Genomic DNA, 12,567 nt, shown 5'->3' with positions numbered 1-12,567 from the left:
GCACCAGCACCGCCCAGCGCATCCCAGTAACCACGCCATCACTGCCCAGCATCTCCCAGTACCCGCACTGCCTTTGGGGTCCCCACACCAGCACCAGCAGCCACAACCCCCCCAAATCCAGGGGTGACACCAACGCCCTGTCCCCCAGTTCCCCACCCCGGCGCAGAAGCCGCAGCATCAGCATGACACAGGTCAGGAATCGCCCCTTCTCTTTCCCCCAGCACCATTCCAGCACAGTATCCCCCCGGCACCCCCCGGCTCAGACGGTGGCCTCGATCTCGGGGGGCTCGTCCTCCTCCAGCAGCCCATACGCTGCATGTGTCTGGAAGGGGCGCTGCAGCGGATGCGCCAGCAGCTTGGCCATGCAGTTGTGCAGCTCCACGGCCGGCCCCGACAGCGACACCTCGTACTTGTAGTTGGTGCCTTTGGTGTCCAGGCTGCTGAAGAAGCTGTACATCTCCTGGAGAGGGGACACAGAGGGGGTGACATGTCCCCCGCTGCGGCGCAGGGGATGCCCCAGCCCGCATTTACCTTCCAGCTCGTCTCATCGTCCTTCTCCTCCACCCCGTTGTGGATGTAAATGACGTCAAAGAAGAAGTAGGGACACTGCAGCATCTTCTGCAGGGTGAGAAGCCGGGAATGGCTCTTCCACACACTGAGATGGACCCGGAGCTGCCGAGCTCACCCAGAGTGGGGACGAGGTGAGGATCTACCTTCATGTGCTCCGACACGGAGAACTGGGGCTGGCAGCCCGGGCGGCCAAACACCAGGATGGTCCGGACCACGTAGGGTGGAGGGATGGTCTGAACGTTCTCCGTCACTGGCAGCTCAATCTTCTGCTGGCTGCAGCGGGAGGATGGAGGTGGCTCAGAGAGCCCTGTACCAACACCTCAGGGACCATCCCTGCCTCCTTAAAACAACACCCCAACAGCTCCAGGCTGGGGCTGGGGAAGCAGCACCCACCCCAGGAGCTCTTTGGGGTGATGTTCTTATAGCCAAGCAGAAGATTGGGGATCCCGACCCCCCGCAGCCGTACTCACATCAGGTTGAAGAGTCCTTCCAGATCTGCAGCCTCAGGTAAGGACAGATCCCGGCACCCAGACCCCTGCTCACCCCAGGGACCTCCCGCACCCTTCATGGCAGGAGGCGATGGTACCGGGCACCCCGGATGGACCAGGGTGGGGAGAAAACACCAATAAATGGGTGTTTGGTGAGTCTGGAGGCTCCGGTGTTAAACTGGGGCTTGGTCTGGGGGCTCGGTTTGACCCTCCAGCTTCACACGCTCGCTTGGCTGTGCCGGGGATGCCAGTGAGCTGCTGCCATCTGCAGGCAATGGGCTTGGAGGGTCCCCACTTATGCTCTAGCAACCCCATTTTGCACCCGAAGGACCCCATTTTGCACCCAAAGGACCCCATTTGCACCCTTGCAGTGTCCTGCCCCCCCCCCCCATCCCAGCCCCATAGGCAGGATACTGAAGGACTTGCAGACGACAGTCTCCAGGTCATAGAGGCAGCTGCAGACCTCGCGGGGGTCCGAGGTGAACCCTGAGAGCTGAGAGGAGCCGGAGTGAGGGGGTGAGGAGCCATCCCCACCCCATCCATCCCATCCCATCCCCACTCACCCATGTGGCATCGTTGTTCACCACCACCAGCGCAAACTCATGGCACTTGTCGATCTTGTGCTTGGTCCTCACAAACATCTCGATCATCTTCTGGGAGATGTTCAGTGCGTTGGTCTTGGACCTGACATCGGGGCCGGAGCTCAGTGAGGACCCCTTGGTACCCACACCAGGATGGGGGTCCCTTTGCCAGCCCAACCAGGAGCATCCACCAACACTCACCCATTAAAGGACTCCAGTTTGGGCAGCGCCATCTCCTCTGCCAGATCCAAGCAGATGATCTATGTGGGACAGCACCATGGCTGAGCCCCCCCCCACCGCAGCCCCTCACCGCGGCGGCAGGGCTGTTCCAACCCTCCCTGAACACACTCACCACCTTCTCTGGGCAGTTCACACGCGGGGTCTTGACCTGCACCTCGCTGTGCGGTGCAGGGCCGGGCCAGGCGGTGCCGTGGGGCGCGGTGGCCGTGCCCTGGGGGCTGCCGTCGGCGCTGGCCGCCTCCCCCTCGCCCTCGCTGCGGTTGCCGACGCTGGTCTGGGCGCTCAGCGCTCGGTCCTCGGCACCCTCCGGGTTCGAGCGGGTCCGGGGCCGCGGCTCCGGCGCCTTCTCCTCCTCCTCCTCGGCGGCGCTGCCCGGCTCCGACGTGTCCATCCCGCAGCCGCGCTCCATGGCGGCTCCGGGGACCGATGCCGGTGCCTGCCGGGGGGGTGTGTTGGTGCTGATGGGGCCCCCCAGACCTCCGCTTTGCGCACCCCCCGCCCCAGGCCCCTTCCCGCTCCCTGAACCCTTCCCAAGGTACCCCCTGTGCACCCCCGACCATGGACCCCCTTTCCCACGCTCCCCCCCCCCCCGCTGCACCCCTTGGCGCGCGCTCACCCGCTCTCGGCCGCACGACCCCGCCCGGCACCAACCGGAAGCGGATTCGCGCTGGGGCTGCTGGGAATTGTAGTTCGGGGTAGGGGTGGGGGGCCGGCGTGGGGCGTGTGTGTTCCGCCGGGCACCGCAAGCACCCGCGCACCGGCACCGGCACCACAGCACCCGCGTACGCCCCCCCCCGCACCCCAAATACCCATGTATCCCCCCCGCAGCCGTGTGCTGCCCCCTGCACCCCAAATAGCGGTGTATCCCCCCCGCACCCCAAACACCCATGTACCCCCCGCACCCGTGTGCTGCCCCTGCACCCCAAATAGCCATGTATCCCCCCTGCACCCCAAATACCCATGTACCCCCCCGCAGCCGTGTGCTGCCCCCTGCACCCAATTAGTGGTGTATCCCCCCTGCACCCCAAATAGCCATGTACCCCCCCGCAGCTGTGTGCTGCTCCCTGCACCCGAAATAGCCATGTACCCCCCCGCATCCCAAATAGCCATGTACCCCCCGCACCCGGGTACTGCCCCCTACACCCCAAATAGCCATGTACCCCCTGCACCCCAAACAGCCATGTACCCCCCTGTATCCATGTACTGCCCCCTGCACCCCAAATAGCCGTGTGCCCCCCTGCACCCCAAAGAGCCATGTACCCCCCGCACCCGTGTGCTGCTCCCTGCACTCCAAATATTCATTTACCCCCTGTACCCAAATACCCCTGCAGCACCCCTTTGTACCCCAAACACCACCCTGCAGCACTTAAACACCCTCACACTGCCCACAGCACTGCAGAGCTGTGTCGCCCCTGGCCCTGCACACTCCAGAACCCCACACAATGCCTTCTAGCACCACGCATGCTCACGCAGCCCCCCTGAACCCCCAGATGTCCCCCTAAAACTCCAAGGGGTGCTCAAAGATATAAAGCCGGGTGCATTCTCCTGCCTGGGTGCCATGGGGAGGGTGCGGTGTGGGGCTGGAGTGCCGTGGGGCAGAGCAGGGAGGACGGTGTTGGGGGGCAGAGCCCCCCGAGACGGCTCCGGCATGGGCGCGGGCACGGGGCAGCGCAACAGTTAAGCGCAGGAGGCTGCACCGGGGCTGCGAGGAAGAGGAAATCTCAGCAGGAACAAGGACAAGGAAAGGCCCAGGGCAGGGGCCGGAGGCGCAGCCGGGACGTGCCGGGAGCCCCGAGCGTGGCACCGGGACGAGCCCCGGCGACGGGCGCTGCTGGCGCGGGCAGGAGGCAGCCAGGATGGAAAAGGCAAGTGGGGTGTCCCATGGGATGGGCCCTACCAGGGGCTTGGTCCTGCATGGCCAGGGGCCTCCTTGTGCCCCCCGCGGGTGTCCCTTGGCCATGGGTGTCTCTGGTCGTGGCAAATCCTGGTGGGCACCAGCCTCTTCAAACCTTGGTACCGGCTGGGGCCAGGGTGGATGGATGGGTGGACACTCCTGGTCCTTGCAGCCCCCACAGCCCACAGAGGGCGAAGAGGAAGAGGAGGACGAGAAGGATGAGGATGATGAGAACATGGCGGGGGACATTGAGGGCGTCCTGCGCTATGAGGAGCGCATCGCCGGGCTGCTGGCCACGGTGGCACGGCTGCACCGGAGAGCAGAGCAGCTCCAGTGCTGCACCAGCAGGTACCGGAATGCTGCGGCCGTGGGGCACTGGGACCTGACACTGCCCTGGCGCACCCCACCTCTGCTCTCCATCACCCCGCAGGGAGGATGAGGACGGCTGGGAGGGCACCACCAGCCTCCCCGCTGCCAGCCCACAGCAACAGCGCCTCGGCGGCACACTCGGTACCGCCGCGGGTCTGGGAGGTGGGTGCACTGTGCTGTGCCATGCCGTGCCGTGCTGCAGGGACCTGACCCCATACTCCCTCTCCCCAGCTCACGGCCCCGACCTCTTCGCGGACCTGCAGCACGTCGTGAGCTCGCTGGAACGCACCGTCTTCTCCCGGCACCGGCACCGGCACCAGCACGCACCGGTGTGGCCTATGCCCAGCGAGGAGTGGGCACGAGCAGCCAAGGTGAGCCACGGCAGCATGGTCAGCCCAGACGCCAAGGGGATGGGCATTAGTTGACCGGCTCCCTTTGTCCCCAGAGCCTGGAGGAGCTGGACCGGAGCCCGGGATGGGCCGGGAGGGCGGTGGGACAGGCTCTGGAGGAGGGAGCTGTGGAGGAAGCGGCGGTGGCAGCAGCGGCGTCGAGGAACGCGGCGCTACGGGCAGCCCTGGGGCACCGCGACGAGGAGCTGTGCCGGGCCACGGCGGCGCTGCGGGCGCTGCGGGGTGAGCGCGACCGGCTGCAGCACAAGGTGGGTGCCGTGGGCACGGCGAGGCGGGGGCAATGCGCTGGGTCAGCCCCCACGGCTCAGTCCGGTGCGTGGCGCAGGTCCGGGACCTGCGGGATGCTCTGTCCAGGCTGGAGGAGCCGGGGGGCTCCGGCAGCGACACCGCCGGGCTCGGCAGCCCCCCGCTGCACGGGGAACCCCAGGTGAGTGCACGGGGGGACCCTGTCCCGGTGCCGAGCTCTGCCTGTGCCGGTGCCTGTGCCTGTGCCTGTGCCTGTGCCGGTGCCGGGCTCTGCCTGTCCCCTCTGCAGGACTTGCTCCAGTGTGGTGATGATGCTCAGCCCCACAGCCCCCTTTCCCCCCAACCCTCGGAGGGTCCCAGCCAAGAGCAGGAGGAGCGGGTGCAGCAGCTACAGGGGTGAGTGTGTCCCCCCTCCTCACCGGTGGGGAAACCGAGGCACAGGCCGCGGTTAACGGTGGGTGCCAGGTCCCTGGCAAGGCTGCAGGAGGTGAACCGGGAGCTGGCGGCCGCGCTGCAGGACTGCAAGAGCAACGCGGAGCGGCTCAGCATGGTGCTGGGGCAGCACGAGTCCCGCAGCACCGCGCTGCGCCTGGCCCTGCGCTGCAGGTGGGGACGCGGGGACGCGGGCACATGGGGACATGGCGGGGACACAGCCCGCAGTGCCACACTGAGCCCCTCTCCCTGCAGCGAGCGCTGTGGGGGGGCGTATGCCGCCCTCCTCGACCTGATGTGGGCAAAGCTGCACCGGGAGGAGGATGGGGCCAGGGGAGGTGAGTGACAACTGGGGGGCTGCGGGGCTGGGGGGAGCTGGGGAGTTCATGGGGAGATGGTGGGGAGATGTACGAGTGGCACTGGGGAACGTCAGGGGATGAAAAGGGGATGTGGGAGGGATGCAGCAGGGATGCGCAAGGGATGCTGGAGGGTGTGAGGAGGATGTTGGGGGGATGTGGGGAAGATGCAGGGAGATATTGAGGGGGAACGCAGGGAGATTCCCCTCGGGAAGTTGTTGGGAGGATGCTGGGCAGATGTAGGGGGATGCAGGATGGATGCTGGGGGACCCCAGTCCCCAGCACAGCCCCCATGGGCGCACACCAAAAATGGACATGACCACTGCATGCCCCATGCCTAGGAGCCGTGGGGCAGCAGAGCCCGGGGCATGGAGGGGGGTCCAGCCCCACGCCAACAGAGGGGCCACAGCTCCAGTGCCGAGCGGAGCCGGATGGGCAGGAGGAGAGTGGGGACAGCAGCTCCACCACACTGCAGAGGTACCAGGATGAGAGTGGGGCACAATGCTGGGCTGTGCCCAGGCTGGCACCGTGTCCCCTGTGCCCACCCAAACCCGCACCCTCATCCCGCAGCACCCCAGCACTGCACGGGATGGAGGAGGGGGCCCTGCGCGAGCACATCCACCGGCTGCGCGCGGAGCAGGCGGCAGTGGAGGCTTCTCTGCAGGACACCCCAGCACCCAGCAGCACCCACCACAGCGAGGACGCCCGGGCCCGTGCCGAGCGGGTGCTGTGGGAGGCCCGGGCTCAGCTGCCCGGCTGGAGGCGGCTGGAGAAAGCGGAGCTGCTGCAGGAGCTGGTGATGCTCAAGGTGGGATGTTGTGGGGCTGAGCACGGGTCTCTTCCCAGCTGTCTGCAGGGAAGGCTGCGTGGAGACCTCAGAGCACCTTCCAGTATCTGAAGGGGGCTACAAGGATACTGGAGAGGGGCTCTTCATCCGGGACCATAGTGATAGGACATCGGGTGATGGGTTTAAACTAAAACAGGGAAGTTCAGGTTAGATATAAGGAAGAATATGTGAGGGTGCTGAGGCGCTGGCACAGGGTGCCCAGAGAAGTGGTAAATGCTCCATCCCTGGCAGTGTTCAAGGCCAGGCTGGGCAGGTTGGGTGACATGGTTTAGTGTGAGGCATTCCTGCCCATGGCAGGGGGCTGGAACTAAATGATCTTAAGGCCCCTTCCAACCTGAACCATTCCATGATTCCATGATTTGAGCCATAGAGCTGGGAGAAGGGCAGGGGGTGATGCACAGCAGGAGGGAATGGAGCCGTGCCTCAGTTTCCCCATCCTGGTGATGCTGCCGCTGCCCTGCCAGGAGGCCATGGCCGACCTGAAGACACGGTTGCAACTGGTGGAGAGGGAGAAGCGGGGTCTGGAGGTGCTGGTGGCCGCGCAGGGCCCGCGGGAGGCTGCACTGCGCCTGGTGCTCCAGCATCTGCAGTGGGAGCAGGATGAGGGGTCCGGCCGCCCCCCCAGCAGCTCCAGCAGCAGCGAGGAGGTGAGGATTGCTCCCACCTCCCCATGGGGACCTTCCCCAGGGACTGGGAGTCTCCCCAGGGATGGGACCCACATCCAGCTTCTTGCAGGATGCCCAAAGTGGCTGGGTGGGAGCAGCAGCTCCCCAGCACCCTCCAGACTCAGCGAGGGTGGGTGAAGAGCTGCTCCATACCCTGACCCGGTAAGAGCCCTCCCTGGCCGTGCCATGGTGAGCTGTGCCAGGCTGAGGGACATTCGGGACATGGGGATGCCCCCCCAGGACGGAGGAGCTGCGTGCCCGGGCGCGGGCCCTGGTGCATGCCCTGGAGCAGAGCAGCGCCATCAGCCGCGCGCAGCAGGCGCAGTGTGTCACCGTCACCGCAGACTTCTTCCACGCTCACAGGTAGGCACGAGGCTCCTCCACTGGGCACATGTTGAGTGCAACATCCCCTCGTACACCCCAAAGTGCCTTCCTGCATGTCCTGGTTGCACATCACCCCCTGTTTGCTCCAGATCCCTTCTTGCACATCCGCAATGTGTGGTTCCTACCTCCACAATCCCTTCTTCCTGCACCCCCCAAAAGCGCGGTCCCTTCTTGCACCCCCCAAAAACTCTATCCCATATTGCATACCCCAATGGGTGGTCTTTCCCTGCACACCCCAAAAACACAGTCCCTCCCTGCACACCCCCGAATGTGTGGTCCCTTCTTGCACACCCCAAAAGCATGGTCCCACCTTGCACATCCCAAAACTGCAGTTCCATACTGCACATCCCAAAAGCATGGTCCCATCTTGCACATCCTTGATACCCAATCCGTTCCTGCACTCACCCCAAAAGCACAGTCCCACTTTGCACACCCCAAAAGCACAGTCCCATCTTGCACATGCAGTCCTTTGCACACCCCAGAAACACGGTCCTGCCTTGCACACCTCTAATGCACCATCCCGTCCTGGGCACCCCAAGAGCTCCGTCCCTTCCTGCGCACCCCAAACCCAGGTCCCCTAGTTACAGTCCCCTCGGTGCGGTGCTGAGCGCGGTGCGGGCGCAGTGCGGTGCTTGGTGCGGTGCCCGGCGGTGCCGAGTGTGGTGCGAGTGTGGTGCTGAGCGCGGTGCCTCGGTGGTGCGGTGCTGAACGCGGTGCCCGGTGCGGTGCTGAGCGCGGTGCCGGTGCCCGCAGCGCGCTGGCCCTGGCGTACCGCGGCGCCCGGCGGAAGCAGGCGGCTCAGCTGCGGCGGCTGGAGGGGCAGGCGGGGGCCCTGCGCAGGCAGCACGCCCGGCGGGCGCAGGCGCTCACCCGCAGGCTGCACAGCCTGGAGCAGGGCACGGCCGGCAGCGAGACCTGCATCTAGAGACCCCCAGAGACCCCCCCCCGCGCCGGCAGGACCCCGCTGTATCCCCAGGGAGAATAAACCACTGATGCTCATGGCTCAACCGCCCCCACCGTGGTGCAGGTTTTGGGGGGTTTTGCGTTTGGGGGGGGGCTCAGGCAGCCGGACCCGGAGCTCGGCTCACCCCGGGAACAAAGGGCCACCCCCTCCCCGCTGTCCCCGCTGTCTCCCGGAGCAGATGAAGCCATTTCGTTACCCCTGACGTGGGATCAAAGGTGACGGCAGTGGCCGTGGCGGCGGGGCCATGCATATTCAGGAGGGAAGAGGAGCAGTGACCCCGTGCCGGGGGCATCCTTGCCGCGGCTGGGGGGGCCGGCAGTGGGGCTGAATCCAGCATCCGGAACCCTGGAACATTGAGGGCTTGGACAGTGGGAGCTGGGCTGAGCGTAGGTCTCCAGCGGGAGGATGGACATGGGTACAGACACAGTGTGGGTGGAAGGGAAACTGAGGCACGGAGGTTTACATAGGCTCAAATGAGGCCTGCAGCTCCCCAGAGAGATCCTGCAGCAGAGTTCAAGGCTCAGTGGATCAATATCCAGAGCTGTGGTGATGGAGAGGGCAGTGAGAGGGCTGCAGGGCAGGGATGCAGTCATGTAGAGATGCAGGGATGGAGGGATGCAGGGTGGGGATGCAATGACACAGGGCTGCAGGGCTGTGGGCATGCAGGGCTGCAGGGCAGGGCTGCAGTGATGGAGGTGGAGGGATGCAGGGATGGAGCGATGCAGGAATGCAGTGACACAGAGATGGAGGGAAGTGGGGATGCACCTCACTCCTCCAAGCTGACTGTGCCTCTGCCCCCATCACCTCATCACAGCACCCCTCCGAAATGGGGACAGGGGCTGGTTCAAGGGGCAAATCCCAGCACCCCGATCCTGGAGTTGGGGGGCTGTGCTGCTCCAGCCCCTGTCCCTGCTGCCCCCCCTCACGCCTGGCTCCGTGGGGGGGGTCCCGGTGGTGTGGAGGGGCTGACCCACAGGTTGAAGGTCAGGGCTCTGCTCTCAGACCCCTTTTCAGATTCAAATGGGCTCCCGGGGGCTTTGTGCAGGGTCAGGCTCCACCAGAGCCGCATGAATGGGCCGGGGCAGCCGGGGCAGCCTCAGCGCTGGGTGCTGGGAGGAGGAGGAGGAGGCAGCTGGGACCCGATTGAGGAGTCCCCCCCGCTGACCCCAGGGCCTGACCGGGACCCCGAGGGGCACCGGTGGGGATGGGGGTCCCAGTGGTGCTGTCCTGCCTGCCAAGCTGCTGGCACAGCATGGGATGGCTTGGCATGGTGCAGCACGGCACGGCACAGCACAGCATGGTATGGTATGGTGCAGCATGGCACAGCAAAGCATGACGATGCAGTATGGCACAGTGCAGCATGGCATGGCATGGCACGGCACAGCATGATGCAGTATGGCACGGTGCAGCACAGTACAGCATGGCACAACACAGCACAATGCAGCACGGCACAGCATGGCACAGCATGGTGCAGCGTCGTGGCTCTGGCAGGTGGGACTCCCCCTGCTTTCCCCACTGTCACCCCAATGTGCACCCAGAAACCTGCAGCTCCCCTGGGAGGGCTCCACATACCGGTTCATGACTCCACCATTCCAGCCTGCTCCCTGCCTCAGTTTCCCCTCTGTCGGGGCTACAGTAAATCCCTGGCACCCTCCGGTAGCAGGGCCCAGTGTGGGGCTGCACCACATCCTCTGAGATTGCGGGTCCCGGGGGGAGCATGAAGGGGGAGGCAGGAGTGATGGGATCAGGGAGGTGGGAGGTGATTCATGTCCCCCAGGGAGTAAGCATCCAACCAGGCCTGGGGCGTGGGATCTGATATCCCGGGAATGCAGGGCAGGGAGCAGCCCTTGCGGGGAGGGGCTGGGGGGTCACGTCTCCCTTTGCCTCAGTGCAGGGCTGGGGGCAAACCCGTGGCACCGGGGGAGGTGTGTGAAACCACCACTCTGTGGGGAGAGAGATCCCCGTGTGTGCGTGTGGTGACCCCACACACGTGTGTGCACCCCACTGCGTGACCCATGCAAACGCGTGTGCACCCCACTGCGTGACCCATGCACACGTGCGTGCACACGGTGGAGGTGTGTTTGCTGCACGGTGCTCCCTGTGCCGTGCCGCGGGGCAGCTGTGGGGCGCAGGGCTGTGCCGTGGGGTGTGGGACAGCCCTGCTCAGGCATCCGAGGAGCCGTGGCACCGCTGGCCCCGGCCTCCCTTTGTCCTTCGCTGGCGGCAGCGTGGCTGCGGTTGGGCCCTGCAAGGTCACCACGTTCCAGGGCTGGGAGCATCGGGACCCCTCCCGGCCATGAGGGGCCCTCCACCCCTCCACCGGCTCCAGCACAGCTCCCGCCTGCCCTCGCCACCCTTGGCACGTCCACACATGCCCGCGGCGGGAGCCGGCCTCAGGAATGCAGCACCGAGGAGCGTGGTTGGGGCTCAGCATCCTCCAGGGCACAGTAGGGCCAGATCCTGCTCAAATCAGAGGCGTGGGTCCCCATGGGGGCACAGACAGATGGATGTGGTGGTGTCTAAACCCCCCTGGGAAGCTCCCACGTGGGGTTGGGAGAGGGAATGGCTGCCCCACAGCCTGGTGTGGTGCAAACCAGGATGCAGAAATGGGGTCAGGGCTGGCGGTGCTGGTATCTGGCTCTTTGGTGCTGCCGGCACCCAGCTCTCCATCGGCACAGCCACGAACCGGGCCCTGCCCTGGCACACTTTGGCAAGGGTTGCTCAATCACCCTCCAGCCAAAGGAGGATCATTGCTACCACCCCTATCCCAACACCGCAGCTGGCTCCAACCCTGGAATCCTCACGGAGCCCCGGCAGCGCCTCCATCGTGCCGGACCCTTCCCGGGGGGCACCGGGGCGGCATGAAACGCGCCGGCAGCTCCCGGGGGGCCCTTTTGTGCAGCGGAGGCAGCGGAGCAGCGCGAGGAAGGAGGAATTCCTCCGGAGATCAAACGCCTTCGCCAACTGGACACCGACGTCAAAACAAGGCCGGTTCCCAGCGCGGGGCCGGAGCCGCGCGGGGGAGAAGATCCAATTTCCTCCTTTGTTCCTGGATTATTATTTTTTGCAGGGGGCAGGAGGCGGGAGCGGGGCAGGGAAAGGGCCATAAATCACAGCCTGACACAAGAGAAAGGAGAAGCGGGGCTGGCTGCAGGTGGGGGTGACCCCCCTGCCCGGAATGGGACCCCCCCCCTCCTCGAGCCCAGCCCCTTCCCAGCCAGCTCTGGCTTCCCAACCACAGCAGCCCCTGCGGCATCAGCCCTTGCTGGGCATCTCAGCATGGCTGCATTAGCAGGTACCTGGTGAGCAGAGATCCCTCCAGACAGGAGGAAATGGAGGTTTATTTATGGACAAAGCTGTAACCTATCCACCTCTGCTGCACCCCAGCTCCTCCAGCTCCCCTTTCATGGGGTTTTTCACATCCAGCCGCTTTGCTTTGCCTTACCCTTATCCCCAGTGGAGATGCCAGCCCTAGCGCATGGGTTGGGAATGCCAAGGATGGCACCACGAGGTGCCACAAAGGTCCTGGCAGCTCTGATCAGTATCAGCATCCTTGGGGTCTCTCCATGGGGATAGGCCTGCCCCAAGGGGGCACCGGAGCGGAGGGGACAGAGGTGCAGGGGGACCCCATCTCTGAGCCATGCCTGCCGGACTTCACCCCCAAAGCGAAGGGGAACGGTGCAGTACTGAAGCCACCAGGGCCACCACGGCATGGCCAGGAGGAGAGTTTATCCAGCAGGTGAAAGGCGAAGGGAGGGTGATCCCACGGGGCTGCTCCCGGGTCAAGGACCTTTCCCAAAGCTTGTTTCTTCGTTAACAATTAACGAAGCGCCAGCACCCAGAGCCAGCACCCAGAGCCCGCAGGGTGGCCGTGCAGGTCCGACCTGATGAACTGCATTACAAACAGGGCTGCAGCCACCCCGGCCCCAGCCATGGGACCCAAGGGACCCCCGGTGCCACCGGAGCACCCCAAGGGCATGGCCCCGGCCCTTGTACCCCCCACATGAGCCGTGGAGCCGCGGCCTCGTGCCGCTGGCTGTGATTAAAGATCCCGTTGGGGCTGTTGGCAAGAAGACGGGATTCCCAACGCTGGCGGCTTGGCCATGGGCCAGGCCTGGGAA

General features: G+C 65.4%; 2 protein-coding genes across 3 annotated transcripts; one reads left to right on the top strand and one right to left on the bottom strand.

Annotated features, from left to right (window-relative positions):
- Positions 1 to 192: 192 nt before the first annotated feature.
- Positions 193 to 2,580, bottom strand: BABAM1 (BRISC and BRCA1 A complex member 1). Of its 2 annotated transcripts, none has more exons than XM_030509355.1 (9): positions 2,496 to 2,580; positions 1,992 to 2,315; positions 1,841 to 1,899; positions 1,622 to 1,760; positions 1,473 to 1,551; positions 1,041 to 1,065; positions 714 to 843; positions 532 to 618; positions 193 to 460 (listed from the first exon to the last, which is right to left on the bottom strand). In XM_030509355.1, the coding sequence occupies exons 2-9, from the start codon at positions 2,286 to 2,288 to the stop codon at positions 260 to 262; spliced, it is 1,017 nt and encodes a 338-aa protein (XP_030365215.1). In that variant the 5' UTR covers positions 2,289 to 2,315; positions 2,496 to 2,580; the 3' UTR covers positions 193 to 259. The 2 variants fall into 2 exon arrangements, with proteins under 2 accessions (XP_030365215.1, XP_030365217.1); XM_030509357.1 differs by having other exon boundaries at positions 1,622 to 1,742.
- On the top strand, positions 2,438 to 8,494 carry USHBP1 (USH1 protein network component harmonin binding protein 1). Its single transcript, XM_030509744.1, has 17 exons — positions 2,438 to 2,574; positions 2,930 to 3,006; positions 3,506 to 3,744; positions 3,946 to 4,121; positions 4,204 to 4,304; positions 4,374 to 4,513; positions 4,588 to 4,800; positions 4,878 to 4,979; positions 5,088 to 5,194; positions 5,264 to 5,404; positions 5,486 to 5,568; positions 5,928 to 6,063; positions 6,157 to 6,394; positions 6,898 to 7,080; positions 7,169 to 7,260; positions 7,339 to 7,461; positions 8,236 to 8,494. The coding sequence occupies exons 1-17, from the start codon at positions 2,438 to 2,440 to the stop codon at positions 8,405 to 8,407; spliced, it is 2,460 nt and encodes an 819-aa protein (XP_030365604.1). The 3' UTR covers positions 8,408 to 8,494.
- Positions 8,495 to 12,567: the final 4,073 nt, after the last annotated feature.

This window comes from Strigops habroptila, chromosome 20 (assembly GCF_004027225.2).
Source record: "Strigops habroptila isolate Jane chromosome 20, bStrHab1.2.pri, whole genome shotgun sequence".
Classification (NCBI taxonomy): domain Eukaryota; kingdom Metazoa; phylum Chordata; class Aves; order Psittaciformes; family Psittacidae; genus Strigops; species Strigops habroptila.
The sequence above is the reverse complement of the archived record's forward strand: the minus strand, read 5'-3'. Positions and strand labels throughout refer to the sequence as shown.